Consider the following 16,245-nt stretch of genomic DNA (forward strand, 5'->3'; position numbering starts at 1 on the left):
AACAAGAAAGATGTGTGTACAAGTGTGGTAACATCAGCAGGAATGATTTAAATACCGGCGTGCAAGTACAAAATACTGCCGGTGATGTCCTGAGCTCTCAGCAGGAGATTACCAGAGTGGGAAAGAAAAGTGGCAATAATTCATGTGATATGTTTGGAGCATGTGATATGAGGGTGACTATCTTAGCCAAAGGGATCAGAGTGGAGAACTTTGCCCTACAAAATATCCCATGATTGAGAGAGAGCTTTTTTCAGAGATGGAAAAAGGAAATATGTTCTGGAACTGGGACCAGCTTTCTGTATTGAGATCTACAAAACATGCCATTAAAACCCTTACAATCACCTGCTGCACGTAATTTATTGAAAATTGCCTGTGACTGTAAGTAATGCCATGGTAACATTAGTTAGGCAAACGGACCATTGGACAGATTTTAATAGTGAGCACTGAATACTTGAAGGAGGAAATCTGAAAAGAGACATGTTTGCGAGCATGCAGGCAATGCCCATGTGTGGGCACCAGAGTGTAAACACACAGAGTTAGAAGGTAATGGGTTCCTTTGGCATTACTGCTTTCTAACATGTAGCCACTTCCTGTTTCTTCTGAGAATCTGAATGAAAAATTAACTTGACTTCAGGAAAAGCCTTAAGGTTTTTATTGAACTGTACATAACTAATAAACAAACTTATACACTTTCTTCATTTTCACGGAAAATAGTCTCTTTAAATGCAGCGCCAGACTTTCTGCCGTTTGGATTGATGCTAATTTAGCATTTCGTAAAAAGCAAGACTCCAACAGAGCTGGAGTATTCTCACAGCAATAGGCTAATAAGGCTCCTACTGTGAGACCTTTTTTTCCTAGTAGTTCCACCCAGTGCTAGCTCAAATGCCATCCATGTTAACTCCTGCACAGCATTGCTGTGACAATGGCAGAAAAGTTGCTGAGATCAGCCCTTCACAGCAGCAGTGTCATCAGCAGCTTCGGCTGGTACTTCCATAGGAATGCTAAGCGCTAACACAAGAAATGGCTCCAAATGCATAGCGCTACGTGGAAATACATCAACACTCCTTTATACAGGAATGCATCTCAGTTTCACAAATACCTATGTTCAACTTTGCGATGACTCACAAGCCTCTGCCTTAATAGTGTTTGATTTCAATTGGTCAACACGTATGCTGAAGTTTGACAGCAAGACATTTGACTGCATCAGCAATAGCTCTTAATGCTACATATAGGCTACATGATGGTGCAATATAACTCTTAGAATCAATGACCAAAAGGTAGCCATATTTGTGTGACAGGCATATCCTTGAAATATTAATGCATACCCTGCTCATTAATCTATTCTATTCCAAACTGTAGGCATGCTAGAGAAATCACAGGGTATGTTCTTTTCTCCCCCTCCACCTTTTATATTAGGAAATTTGATTTGATTTTATTTGTTTAAATTAGAAAGCCAAATAAGTAGAATCTCCATCACAGCTGGAAAATTGCCCTGTGCTGTTTTCTTGTGCTTCAGCGAATGACGATGTGATACGGCTTAACTTTCTTCTCTTCCTCTGAAGTCATTTTCACATAGAGCCCAGTAGTGAGATACTTCCTCTTCCGAATCTATAAAAAACGTGAAGAAAATAAGATAAATTCAATGTCAGACTTGACAACAAAGACAGACTCTTAATCAGTACTGTCGTGTTCTGAAGAACAGTGATAAGCGAAATTTGTTGGCTTGTCCACATTGTTGGGGGGAGGGGAATCTGTTCTAGTCACCTTCCCTTAACTCTGTCTCTCTGGTAGGATGAGATGATTATGCACGTGTCAGTCAGTGGAAGGAAGAGCAGCCATCATAGAGGAGCTTTAGGTAACAGCCAAACCCTTCCTGAATTAGCACTAAAGAGGTGTTCAAGCTACAAAGTTCAGTTCTGTACCAAAATTGTAGGTGTTCAGATTTAGGAGTTTGATGTGGCTCAAAAAGCCAGGAACTAGTTGAAAAGGATGGATCTGGATCTGAGTGCCCAGTAGTTCGGGGTGTTTGGATCTGAGGTTTGGGTTCCGGTCCATTTCTAATCGACAGTACACACCCCTTTCACCAGCTGAGAGACGGGGAAGGCCGGGGCTCTGTCCCTCAATTTACACCTGGGGAAAGTAGGTGTAACATACTGCCAGGTCAAAGTTCTCTGCTCTCATTCCTGGTCACTTTTTACATTCACTTTGCACAGAGGTGAATGAGGACACAGTGGCTGAGTCAGTGATGTGGAATGAAGTACATATGAAGATTGATATTGTCTTATATCCCAGTAATGGTTGGTGCCTTCTGCTCAGGATTCTAGTGCAGTCAGATTAGTGCAGAAGCTGACCTGAACCATGGGTCAGATGATCTGGCTGCTTTCTGCCACTCTAATAGAACAAAGCAGCCATAAACTAGCTTAAAAGCGAGGTCTGTGGCTGATTTTCAGCACTGGAACAACAAAAAGGAACCAGAGCTTTTCAGTGAGTTTCTCCCTATTTTTTTCCCTATGATCATGTCTTTTATTCTGCCATATTTATGCAATGAAGTCTAAATTGTATGATGCTTTAGCTATGGCACTTACCACTTTGCTCAGGACACAGGCTGAGATGAGGATACTGTAAATAAACAATCCTGAAGCAGCTGCTCCCAATATCCAGATATACAGGTCAGTGTCTGGGCAGGGCTCTGGATCTGAAATACATCAGATTAAATGTGACATTGGTAAGGAAGCTGTCACAATTCATTAACCTTTTTGGGCATTGCACCTCTCCGTAACAGAACTCACCAAAATGTTAACAGGGCCAAATCCTCCAATCCAGACCCTCTCAAAAATCCCATTGACTTTAATGGGAGTTTGACCTGGGTAATGACTGCATGATTGGCCTTCTCTAGTTATGTCCTTATATGCACACATCCATCTACACACACACCCATACAATAGGGGGCATTGCTCTTACAGCCCAAATATGCACTGATCATTGAATGCATCACGTCTGCCTTAGCGCTACAGATGGTTCTTAAAGAGAGAAGAGCAAATAATGGTTCTCAAAGTTGTAAATTGATTTTAACTCTGACCCTTGTTTAGATTCTATTAAGAGAAAATAGCAGCTCACTAAACCATATATCAGAGAACAATGTAGTATAATCAGAGTGCTTTGCTCACCAGTGACAAAGAGCTGTGTTCCCTTGCCGGTGTTCATATAATAGGGTGGTGGGTACAGCCGCTCCATCTTGCAGATGTATAGACCAGCATCAGTAGCGTGCAGCCCCATGAGAGTGAGGGTCACATTGTTTTGGCTGGGGCTGACATGACACTCAATGATCTCTTCCACAATGAACATCTGGTACTCAGATGTGTAGGTTGAAGCACAGATCTCGGTGTACTCCTTGCCTGTCTGTTTAAGCAGGGTCACTCGGATTTCCTCTGCATTCCCAATGTGCTTATATTCACACACCAGATTGGCAACTCCTTGCCTATTGGCCAACACCGCTGCTGGTTGGGTCACTTTGAGAGCTGTGTTCAAAGGCAGAGCATGATGATCAATTAACACATTAAAGAAATGTGCTTCAATAATGTGTAAGCTCTTACTTAAAACCTATAAAAGCAAGGAAAGAGATTCCACCCTGAAGATCCTTCATCCCTTGACACAAACTGTGTGGGTCCTTTTGGAAGAGAGATGAGATTTCCTTTCACCCCCAGTTCGTAGACTTTTTTTCAACACTTGCATTAATGTACTAAAAATCCTGAAGAAGGAATTCTGCAGTTTCTGAACACCCATTGTGATATATGACTTGGAGCTCTCAGCTGTTGCAGTCTTTAAATAGATATGATATGGACCCACATAATGGACCATGTATACTGCAGGTTTCCTTCTTTAAATAAAGCATTTTTAGTATGTCAGAAGGCATGAAAGGGACTTCAAATACTAAAACTTTATGCATTATATGTTAAAATTGGTTGGGGATTGTGGAAATTTAAACCATATTGTCTAAAGAGTAGAAATAAACTCCTAGGCTGATACATTTTGACCAGGAACACACTTGATCATTAGGGTTGACAATAGAGCTGGTCAGAATTCTATTTTGCAAACATTTTCCAATTCGTTTTATCTGGGGCAGGGGAGGAAGAGTTGCCCACATGTTTTTTCTTTGAAACCTTTTAACCAACTCTACTTGCCGCTGGAGTTACATTGAACAAATTCTGATAAAACACAGCAAAAATTTGAAATAAAAATCACAAGTTAAAAAAAATCTGCTACACACATCTATAGCTTTACAGGTTGCAATGTACCACTGCTATTCATAGTTCTGTCGTTTTCACTTTCTATATGGCAGTCAATGGATTTTGCATGAGTAAGAACTGCAGGGACTGACCTGTTTCAATGAGCTGGAGTCAAGTTTGGATTATTCCCTACCAGGGGAGGGTTTATTTTGTCTGTGGCTGGCAGTGCAAGAGAGGGGAAAACCAGAAGCTCTTTGTCCACTCAACTTCTATCTCTACAGTAACAATTTCATGCAGAGGATCTGATTTAAAAAAAAAACAACTTTATATATTCCTGATATAAACAGGAGTCTTTCCTAGCACCTCTGGTAACTCTACTGCTCTGGAACCTTTGCCTGTTTTCCCAGAAAAGTTACAGTGCGTTGCATTGGACTTGTCCACCTAGAATCCCTAGACTTTCCCAGCCTGCGCTCTTCAGAGACCGAGCCTCAAATATGTCCTCTCCTTGCTACACTGAATAACTGTCCTGCAAAGGGGTGAAACTGAGAAAATGTAAACACCCCCAGACACCTTCGGTCTCCTTGATCTACCCACCTTTGGCGATGCCAGTGGCTGTGCTAAGGAAGCCAATGGTGATCAATAGCGTGAGCATTCCAGCGAAGAGACAGACGTTAGAAAGTTGAAGTTGCTTGTTGCCTTCTAACGCCAAGTCCAGATGGAATGAAATCAGATTTATAATCAGAACTGCAGGGAAAAGGGCAAGACCTTTCAGGATACTGAACCTCGAAATGTTTGAACCCACACAGATTCAGTGTGTGTATATATAGCTTTGATCCCAAATACATACACTCTGTACCCGAAAGTGCATGAGACTTTGTTTTGGTTTTACAAGAAGGGAAGTAGTGGGTTTGATTAATACGTGCAGAGTTAACCTCAAACAGCTATGAACAAAACAACGATTCAGCAAATGGAAAATGTATTCAATCTGAAATCTGTCATGCGTTATACTTTAAGAATTGGGGGAGGAAAGATAATGAAAGACCAGTTCAGCCCCTTTGGCAATGCAGAGTTGAAGTATGCAAAGTTCCTGAAATCACCAGGTATTTCCTTTTAAGAAAAAAATACCTTTTAAGGACATACCTTTTCAAAGTATCTACATGTTTAAGGTTACGTAAGCGTTGAAAATCATCTTCTGTTTTTATGTGAGAGTCTGTCAGGTCCTGGAAAAGTCATTGTGGATCATTGGCAAAAGAGGTTTTAAAGTACTGTAAGTATGTATCTACATAGTAGGCCATTACTTTTTCTTTTTTCTTACCCTATTAGGCTCTTATATAATGTACCTGAAAGTATATGAATGGACGACCACAGATTCAAAATGCCCATGAATTGGTCTATGAACTAGGAAAAAATGATCAAAAATACAGTAATTTTTTATTAAGATGATAGGCTACAGCAACTCCAAAGAAGTGCTAACAGTTGGGTAAATATTTTATTTTACAATAATATAAATATCTATATTGACATAGTTACACCATGGATATTTACTACTGTGTAATTTAGGTGTGATGCCCATATAGCAATAATGATGGCATGAAGAGAGTCATAATTTGCTCTTACCCATGAGCACGCAGTAAATAAAAAGTGTATAGTAACTCAAAGTTGTATGAAAATAACTGGTTGGGCCCATATCACACTGTTGGTTGGACAAATTAAAATCAATTTGCAAATAAATTCTCCCATATCATCAAGTACCATGGTATAAATGAGCTTTTAAAGGTGAATTACTGGCCTATTCTTGACCCTGACTTATCCAGAGTAAAGATAGAGTTAGGAACAGCATCTATACCTTGGATTTTGCATGCAGTTAAGTGAATGATGCCTTTTAGTCCTCTTCAACCATAATTAAATCTGCTGTTGGCTAAAGGGGACTGCATATTGAGTATGCAATTAACTGATAAGCTTTTTGGAGGGAATGAATTACAAAACTCAACTCATTGCCCCAGGCACCTGTTGTCAATTGGTACCTTACTACAGTCAGGATGGGAGATACCATGGTACAGCTGTTGCTCTGGGAAATATTCTGTTAATGATGCCAGCTCTGCTACCATACTGTTTCTTTTCTGAGGGTGCCTTTTTGGAAGAAAACCACACTTTTCTCTGTTCTCCGCTCAGAAGCCTTATGCTGGAACGACTGTGGTTCCATCTAAGTAAGGCTAGATGTGGGTCCCTGTGGAAAGAGCTCCTCTCTTCATTGGCAGGAACTGACTGAGAGTAGCACAAAACTGTCCTCTCCAGCGGTGGCCTGCTTTTGCCAGCCTGGGAAAGAAGGGCCCAACATGACCTTCAATCCTGAGTCAGATGACGCTGGTGCTAGACTGATGGGCCGGTTGATTTGAGCTGATGAGCCTCCTACAGACCTGTCTACACTGTAATAACACATCTACAGCTGGCCTGCATCAGCTGACTCGGGCTTACAGGGCTCGAGCTGTGTAAACATCTAGGCTTGGGCTGGAGCCTGGGCTCTAGGATCCTTCCTGGTCGCATAGCCGCAGAACTTGGGCTCCAACCCAAGCCCAAAAGTCTACACTGCAGTTTTGTAGCCCCATAGTCCAAGCCCTAGTCAGCTACACCCAGGCCAGCTGTAGGTGTTTTATCACAGTGTAGACTTACCCCTAAGGGTCTAGGACTGGTCCATCCACCCCCTTTGTACCACAGAAACTCCTTGTGGGTTACACTACGTCCCCTGATCCAGGCTGTGCTAATCCACCTAGTTTTTGTCCTTCGTCTCCCCTCGCCCATGCCTGTCCCCACCCCACCACTCCTTCCCATCCCCATCCTCCAGCTTCTGCTCTCCTCATGCCCCTGCTGTCTCTCTGACTGATCCCACCCTCTGAACTTGCTCACACTTTCCCTCGGCAATCTCTCCTCTCCCTCATCACCTCCGTTCCACCCACCCACCCACACAGCTGATAAAAGGGGGGAGAGGAAATAAAACTAAGAAACTGCTTCTGTACATTTAATGGGACCGTACAGCTTGGCGGAATAGCCACATGATCGTATTACTATAGCCCATATTCTTCCTCCGCCCATGTCCCTATTCATATTTCTCTCACCTACTGGCCCTGATTCTCAGTTGCTTTGTTCCTGTACTGGAATGGGGCTGGGGGTGGAAGAGGTAGCGAAGGTAGGTGGCGTTAAGTCCCTTTGTGTTTGCATTGCATTCCGATGCAGGGAGGAATCTGCCTAACCTCTGGTTTCAATTAGAGCAGCTGTAGGCCTGTTCTAAGTTAAACTATGTTTCCTACAGGCCTCTGTGCACAATGCACTCCAGCCCTCTCCCCTCCCTCACCTCAGAAATCTCCCTTCCCTGTCCCTGGACACCTCTGCCACTGCTAGTGCTTTGGGACTCAGAGAAGGGTCCAGGTGCTAACTTGGCTTGTGAAGACTTTGAGTTTCAGAATTTCTTCACTGGTGGTATTCCCAGAGGCTGTCATATCTAAAATTAAAATATAAACTCTTTGGGGCGGGTGGCTAGGTTTTATTTGTTATGGAGCCCAGCATATAAATAACAGTATTCTTTCCTTTCTCCTCAGGGGCCACACAACTCTCCAAATAACAGGTGAGCCTTTCTACTCCACATGTGCTACTTTAAGTACCATCATCATGGTCTTCACTGGGTGGCTTCCAGAGCTAAATGCCTTCACATCTTGAGCTAAAGAATCAAACTATGAGCTTTTGCAGACTCACTCTGTCTGTAGACCAAGCACAGAGAGAGACGCACAACTCAGATTTAACAATGTGCGTCACTACTATAACTAGGCATATTCAGATGAGGTAGGTAGCTAGGTTTCTCAATTAATTGAAAAGATCTGTGTCATTTTGGATTGATGTCTGACACTTGAAGTTATTTGATCTGCTTTTCTTTTGTTTAAGAATTAGCAAGGACAAATGATCAGCTTCCATTCAGTCAAAATTCCCATTACAAACGATTATTATTATTCCACAATTAATTTCACATTTTAAAAAACATTTTACTCCACTCTAATGCTGTTTTTCTGCATTGACAGGAACTAAAAAAACCATTGGGTTGGTGAATAACTTCAGATGTAATGGGGAGAAGAAAAGTTTAACATTTGCATAGCATCTGGTTTCAGGATATCATGTTAAGCTCAAGCTGTGAGATCATCTCTAATTATTCATGTTTTTAGCAAGTTAGTTCACCACAATGCTATTGAGGTTTTGAAATGCACTGTTATTTTAAAAAAATAATTCAGACCTCTATATGAAAGGGCTGAAGAAATATATTTTGCTAAAAAAACAGTAAGTAAAGAAGAAAGGAAGTAGCATGGTGGCTGGAAAAATAATTGATTCATTACCATTAAAGGATTAAAATCTGATTGTAAAGCCCGATACGGCCAAGTTTGGTGTATTGATCTGGGCCCCATGGGAAACCACAATTGGCATCACACAACCACTTAATACCGGTTGTTTCAGAACTCTGGACTTTCTGTCCACCTTTAATGTGAAAATAACAAAATGGATCCCAGCGGTGCACTGTTTACCAGTTTAAAAATGAACTGAACTGGAGTTCTTAATAAAGGAATCCCTTTGGTTAGCAATGTAGGTGATACAACTAACGACAACCTTTTTTTCTGAATATTTGTTAATGAGCACTGGACTACATTTCTTATGTATCGCAAGGGAATATTGAGCAAGGGGCAGGGGCATGCGCAGGAATTTAAATTTTACCGCTGGGGGGGGTGGGGCACTGGTGAGGGACGCAGAACTTCTCTGGGGGTGGGGGAGAGCAAACTCCTCCAGCCCTGGGGCCCTGCTCCTGGGCTGCAGCAGGGAGAGCAAGAGAGCTCCTCTTCTGCAGGGCTGAGACAGAGTTCATTCTCTCTGCCACAGCCCCAGGGCTGGAGAAGTTCTGTGTCCCCAGCTGATTATTGGCAGGGAGGCCCATGCCCCTGCTTGCCTCCACTTGCACGCACTCCTGCCAATGGCTTGCACAGGTATAGCTAGATAAGATTCAGTGGATGTCTTTTACTCTGCAGTTGTTGGTAACTCCTTCTTTAGACCTCATCCTTTTTATTCACCCCACCCTTTGGAGCCACCACTGATGTTGACTCCATAATTCTATTCGATGAATTGCTTTTGCCTCTCTACTAGGACTCTGAGGTATCCATGGTTAAACTAACATGGAGAACGAATCAACTCCTAATGCTAAAGACAGCAGTGCAAAGTTAGTACTGAAGGTGCACACCAGAACATACATTCTGCCCTGCAGCTAGGTAGCACTGAAGGTGCACCACCAGAACATACATACATTCTGCCCTGCAGCTAGAGCATCTCCATTTATTATTTGATTGCAGAAGTGGCTAAGAGCCCTAGTCATCAACCAAGACCTCTCTATGCTAGGCACTATACAAACACAGAACCAAAAACCCAGGCCCTGCCTCAAAGATCTTAAAATGTCAGAGCTTGTCTAGGCCAGTGCTTCTCAAAGCCAGGCCACCGCTTGTTCAGGAAAAGCCCCAGGCAGGCCAGGCCAGTTTGTTTACCTGCCACACCCGCAGGTTCCGCCAATTCCACTGGCCACAGTTCACCGTTCCAGGAGAATGGGGGCTGCGGGAAGGGTGGCCAGCATATCCCTCTGCCTGCACCACTTCCTGCAGCCCCCATTGGCCTGGAGCGGTGAACCGCGGCCAGTGGGAGCCGCGATCGGCTGAACCTGTGGACGCGGCAGGTAAACAAACCGGCCCAGCCCACCAGGGACTTTCCCTGAACAAGCGGCAGACTGGCTTTGAGAACCACTGGTCTAGACTGACAGCACTGCAATGGCGCAGCTGAGCCATTGTAGCTCTTAGTAAAGATTCCATCTATGCCGACGGGAGAGCTCCTCCCATAGGCGTAAGTATCCCACCACCCCACGAAGCAGTAGATACGCCAATGGGAGATGCCCTTCAATTGATATAGCATCATCTATGCTGGGGTCATGTCAGTATAACTATATCACTCGGGGTGTGGAAAATCCATGCCCCCGAGCGACATAGTTGCACCAACACAAGTTAGTGGTACTGTAGACCAAACCTAAAGCTATGTCTACACTTAAATCACTAATTCTTCATTGCAGACACTCACTATGGGTTCTCCCTTCACTGTAGTTAATCCACCTCCTCAAGAGGCAGTAGATAGATGAATGGAAGAATTCTTCCATCAACCTAGAACTGTCTATACTGAACGTTGGGTCGGCTTAACTGTGTCCCTCGGGGGGTAAATATTTCATACCCCATAGCAATTTATCTGGGTCAACCTAATTTTTTAGTGTAGAGCAAGTCCTTGGTATAAGACAATAAACAACAGGTGAAAACAGACGGACGGGGAGCACAAAGAAACAGCGAGACCATAGTGATCAGCATGATAGGCAGTGCTCTCAGCACACCAGCAGCCAAACTGTTGTCAAGTGTTCTGTAGGCACCTTCGGAAAGGAGAGATTTAAAAGAGGAAAAGGAGATGGCTTTGCAGATGTTTACAAGGAGCTTCTCCCAAGCATGAGGGTCCGCATGGAAGAAAGCACAAAGGTGCTTGTTAAAAAATGTAATAAGTGATTAATGAAAGCTGGCATCGATCAGAGGGAGGAGTCAACACCTCAGTAGTGAATGAGGGTTGCTAGGCTAGGAAAGGCCTTGAAAGTTTCTTTGATGCGATGGAGAAAGGGGAGCCGGTGGAGGGATGCAAAGAGCATAGCAGCACAGTCAAAGCAATGAGCTAGGAAAATCTTTGCAGCAGCATTCTGAATAAACATGGGTGGGGCACAATTGCATTTCTCAAGGGAAGCAAAGAGTGAGTGAGATCTGAAATGAGAGTCTGGACAAGAGATTTAGCTGTGTGTTCAGTTGCATTTGACTGCACCCTGCATCTAACTGCATGTATGGTTAGTAGCTTTCAGAACCACACAACTGGGATGCTCTCCTTGAGGTTGTCACTGGGGATTGTTGGGACATTGTGAGGCAGAAGCATGTACTGGAGGATTCTGGCAACTTAGGAGAACTTCCCTGATATTAGGAGTGCGGGGAATGTGACTAGCAAGTGGATTGAGGGGATGGTTAAGGGGAAAGTATGAGTGGCTGAATCAAGGAAGGAATTTATCTCCCCCTTTAATGTACTCAGAGTCATAATATGAATTTAAAGACATATTCCCAAACAAAACACGTCCCTGAATAAAAGCATGTTTCAGTGGAGTCCATCAACACTCTGCTCCCACTCCTGCAGAATTACACTCTTTCAATAAAACTACATGTTAAAAATCATGAGGTTTAAAAGTCTGGAAATAAACTGTTAAGTGTTGCAGACAATTCCCTGTTGCCATAGAATCATCCTTCACTAACATCCTGCCTGACTTATCTCCTCCACCCAACTTAACTTTGCCCCCTGGGAGTTTTGATCTGTACTGGAAATCTGCTGTTAAGTGCTTACTGTTAATTTTACATATTGCTAATTAAATGCACAGGAAGGCGTACGGTGCCGGGGTACATTGAGTTAAGTCAAAGTCTGTGAGCTTTTATCAAGTGATGTGTTGGTGAAGCAGAATGATACTTTCATGAGTAAAATCGGCCTGATGGATCTGTTTGGTGTTAAGAAATAATGGGCTTATTACGTGGTATTGAAGGTTTATGTAGGTGTGTGTGTAGGCCTTGAACGTTTGTATTTTATTATATAAGGACTAAAGTAGGTAGGTTTTTGTATTCAGGCTCAAGAGTTTCAAAGTTGACAAGTGATTTTGAGCGCTTCTATGTTTGCATAACCAATTTGAAACACCTTACAAGGGCTGGTTTTCATTAACTGGGTACAGAGTACACAAGGCTCCTTTAAGGTGTCTCATGTAAGCTGTCCGCAATCAATAGTCACTTTTGGAAAGATTGGCCAGCATGTGTAGTGTATCTTAGTATTACGAATATTGGCAGTGAATTCCTTGAATGGGATATAGGATTTTCTAATCTCTTATTGATACTGTTTTCTGTGCTTATATTTCTGTCCATGTTAGACAGCCAAGGTAAATTTGGGGGGCAGCATAGCTCTGGTAGGATAACACTGAGGGATGAAGTAGTTTTTAGTACCAGGGAGCTGGATCAAGCTCTTTGCTGTTCGTTTCCAGACTTTTTAATGATTGTATTTTTAAAAGGTGTAAAACATGTTTTGTAAAGAATGTGTAATTGTTATCCCATAAGCCACCATTTCCCATAGCTCTTTGTAGAGCTAAGGAGGGAGCGGAGGAGGCTTTTGCTGAGTTTGGGATTGGTAAAGAGTGTGTAGGGCTGGTGACAAGTCAGCATAGGCAGGGCCCCACATATTCCACAATTTCTTAACCAAGAAATGTGTAGCCTTGATGGGGTGTCCACCTCAAACAAGGCTTGAAAGGGTTAAGGTGGCCAGATAGGTCAATTAACTCCCAGGGCTGCACCTGGAGGAGGAGCCAGGGAACAGGGGTTGATTAAATGAGGCTCAACTGGGCAGGAACAGGAAGGGCCTGTATAAAGCCCAGGAGCTGAGATCAGAAGTGAGCTGCAGGGAAGTACACTGCAGTCTCACCCTGGGAGGAAGAAGGTATGTTAGGACTACACAGGGTAGCCGACAGTTACACCCTGAGAGAAGGGAGTTAGGAGGCAAATCCAAAGAGGGGGAAAGCCAGGAAGATAGGAGAAGACTCAGGGGGAAAGCAGCAAAAAATAGACGTGCAGACCTTCCCACTGAGCTAGAACCCTGAGTAGAGGGAGGGTTTGTATTCCCCCACCAGCCACTGGGGATGTGGAACCAACCAGGAAGAGGACAGTGGACTGCCAGATTTGTTCTGGAAAGACTTGGTTACATACCTCCATGGAAGGGGTAACCTCATAGCGACCTGGACAGAGGGCTGAGTTACGAAGGCTGCAGTTCTTGAAGAGAGAGGGGCCCGCGGGGTGGGAAACGGTGATGGATAAAGACACCACCAGAGGAGCGCAGCACCTGGCAGAGCTAATCCCCAGGATGGCCAGGAAGAGGTGTCATCAGCGGTGAGTGGACCCGTGACACAGCCAAATCCACTGTTTACCACATAACTGTGCTCTGGGATCTAAACTTTCATTAATAAAACAAATCAAAACTAGCTGTTGCCATTGTGAAGAACAATTGAATATGTAAACGGAGGCAGTGTTGTCTAAACGTCTCCCCCTGGCTCTAACAAGTGCCCGAAATGATAGCTCTGAGAGGTGTGAACCACCCCGATCATCCCACAGGGATAAATCATACACTCCAAACGTCCAACTGTTAACTTTCCCTATGGATCCTTTCAGCGGAAACATCCAACTCATCTGCTTATCCCACAATCCCAAACGGCCTCCCACTTTTCCTCAGGTGCCAAACCCAGCTGGGAAAGCCGGTGGCTTGGAATTAGTCACTTGCCATAAAGGGCACAGATCCTTGACCAAAGGCTAGCTGATATCGGGCAGTAAGCTAGGAGGGTAGTGTACTGATAGCTGCTTAGGCTAATAGAAGCATGCATAGGAGAAGCAAGCAGAGTTTTTTAAAGATGTTGAGTATTTAGGGTGAAAGCAGGACTGCTAAATCATTAGGTGGGGAGAAAGGAAAGGAGGGCTTGTGAGTAGCACCTCGGTGTGTTTGTTTTTCTTTCAAACAGGAGTGAGATTATCTGTCACAGGTTATGAAAACAATTATACTGGGCAGAGCCCAGTTAAAATCAAGCCCTAACCAAAGCTGGTGGAAACCTTTTGAATTTTGTAATTTTGATGAAATGTTGAGTAAAAAGAGAGAGGGGAACTTTTGCAAATATTTTTTCCAATGTTTTCACCACACCAACCCCAAGTTTCTGTATTTTAATTTTTAAAATATCAACTCTTTCACAAAAACAACAACAATAAAGCATCTCCTACTTTATCTAAATGACTTCTTCACCAATGCATTGCTAAGCCTGAGCGAAAAATGTTAAAGTTGCATTTTTAGTAGAAGAAACTGCAAGTAGATAGACATCTTTCTTGCTAAGCTTTTTCCTTTTGTCTGCAATTTTAAATGGCCATGATATTAGCCCTCTTTTTATGATTTTCAAATGACAGCAACAAAGTTGTCTTGTAAAAAAACAGAAATAAGAGGCCTGATTCTCATTGACACTAAATTCTTTTCTACACACGAAAGTTGTACCGCTTCAGCTATCCCAGTACAGTTAAAACCATACAATCCCCCTACGCAGGGCCGGCTCCAGGCCCCAGCGCTCCAAGTGCGTGCTTGGGGCGGCATGCCGCGGGGGGCGCTCTGCCGGTTGCCGGGAGGGTGGCAGGCTGCTCTGGTGGACCTCCTGCAGGCGTGCCTGCGGAGGGTCCGCTGGTCCCGCAGCTCCGGTGGAGCATCCACAGGCACGCCTGCGGGAGGTCCACCGGAGCTGCGGGACCAGCGGACCCTCCATAGGGACGCCTGCGGGAGGTCCACCGGAGCCACAGGACCGGCGAGTGGCAGAGCGCTCCCCGCGGAGTGCCACTGTGCTTGGGGCGGCGAAATGGCTAGAGCCGGCCCTGCCCCTACGTGTGGGTGTAGTTAGACTGGTATAAATGTGCTTTATACTATGTAGCTATCCTCGTGTGGGCAGGGAAATAACAACATTGGTCTGTCAGTTATACCAGTATAACTGCGTCCGCACTAGGGGCTGTACTGGTATCACTCTTGGTTTAAAAAAAAAAAAAGTTGCATCCCTATTTAAAAACAAAATTTAGGTGAGATCAGGCCTTAGGTAGGGTGACCAGATGTCCTGATTTTTGGGTCTTTTTCTCATAGAGGCTCCTATTACCCCCTACCCCCGTGTTGATTTTTCATATTTGCTATCTGGTCACCCTAGGCCTCAGGCCACACTGTCCTGGCAGGGTAAAAGGACCTTAAAGTGAATCCGAATTGACACTCACTTTAAAGCAACCTTACAATGAAATGATTTTAGTGTAAATGAGAATGGGAGCCAATACATTTTGTCTTGTTGAGTTAATGAGATACTGTGGGGCTGGCTGCCTACATATGGTGAGTATGGGTACTTGGGAAATGTTGCTTCTATACTGAACACCCTTCATAAAACTCTTGAAGCTGTGCAAAGTGGTTGCCTTCTGGGAAATGTGTAGAGCATTTTACAGTACATGCCTGCAGTGACTCAGAGCAGCTCCCCGTACAAACTGTAACCATCTTCACTCATTTGACTGTTTCATCATTTTCTAGCTGTATTACTTTAAAACCATTCCCCCTTCTCTCCTCCAGTTTTCTCTCTTCTGCGTTTTCCTTTTTGTTCATTTCAAAATCTTCCTTATCTTCAGAAATATCAAGTTCTCACTGTGATAGAATCAAATCGTGCCATCCTGTGTGGTGAGATCAGCTAGGAAGATCGAAATGGTTAAATACGCTTGCTCATGACCAGAATTACTGGCACTGCTCGGCATACAGTGCTCTGACAATTATTTTGTCAGCAAAAAAAGTGATGAGCCAGCAACCCCCCTAATGGCTGCAGAATGTGAGCGGCAGCAAGTAAGTATGTTCTGCTGAGGACAAACCAATGAGCCAGGCTGGGGGGACTGCTCAGCAGCTGAGGCTGCAGAGTGCAATTAAATGAGCCAGGCTGAGGCCTGGTGTTCGGCTGAAGTCAAATGAGCAGCACCTGCGAACACCAGGGCTCTGTTCGGCCTAATACGTTCGCTTTGCTCCGTAGTTTTAAAAGCACATCTATTCAGCACTGCAAAGGAGGGATTCTTACGCGGGGGCTGGGACTGCAGGTGAGTCACCAGAGGGTGGCCGACGAATTGTTATAAAAACAGTTTAAAAAACAAAACAACCCAACATCTGTTAAAATCCAGTGGCTGCAAGCTAATGGGAGGGATGAAGAAGCATCCTATGTCTCTACTGATGCTCCTTATTTCACTGCTGAGTGCACCCCCATGACTGCATCAGAGTCAGCGTCATGGACGGGCAGGGAAACCAACTGCTCACAGCCTCCACC

The 16,245-nt window shown here is 44.0% G+C and overlaps 1 protein-coding gene across 3 annotated transcripts in view; it reads right to left on the minus strand.

The window, feature by feature from the left end:
• Positions 1-654: 654 nt before the first annotated feature.
• The window catches only part of LOC115660032 (cytotoxic T-lymphocyte protein 4-like), a 29,206-nt gene continuing 13,615 nt past the window's right edge, over positions 655-16,245 (minus strand). For all 3 annotated transcript variants that reach the window (XM_030580973.1, XM_030580971.1, XM_030580972.1), the window contains 4 exons: positions 4,821-4,970; positions 3,168-3,518; positions 2,586-2,695; positions 655-1,608 (listed from right to left, as the gene is read on the minus strand). In XM_030580973.1, coding sequence (XP_030436833.1) covers positions 1,513-1,608; positions 2,586-2,695; positions 3,168-3,518; positions 4,821-4,878 — 615 coding nt within the window. In that variant the 5' untranslated portion in view covers positions 4,879-4,970 and the 3' untranslated portion in view covers positions 655-1,512. The remainder of the gene's footprint in view (positions 1,609-2,585; positions 2,696-3,167; positions 3,519-4,820; positions 4,971-16,245) is intronic.

This window comes from Gopherus evgoodei, chromosome 11, assembly GCF_007399415.2.
Source record: "Gopherus evgoodei ecotype Sinaloan lineage chromosome 11, rGopEvg1_v1.p, whole genome shotgun sequence".
NCBI lineage: Eukaryota > Metazoa > Chordata > Testudines > Testudinidae > Gopherus > Gopherus evgoodei.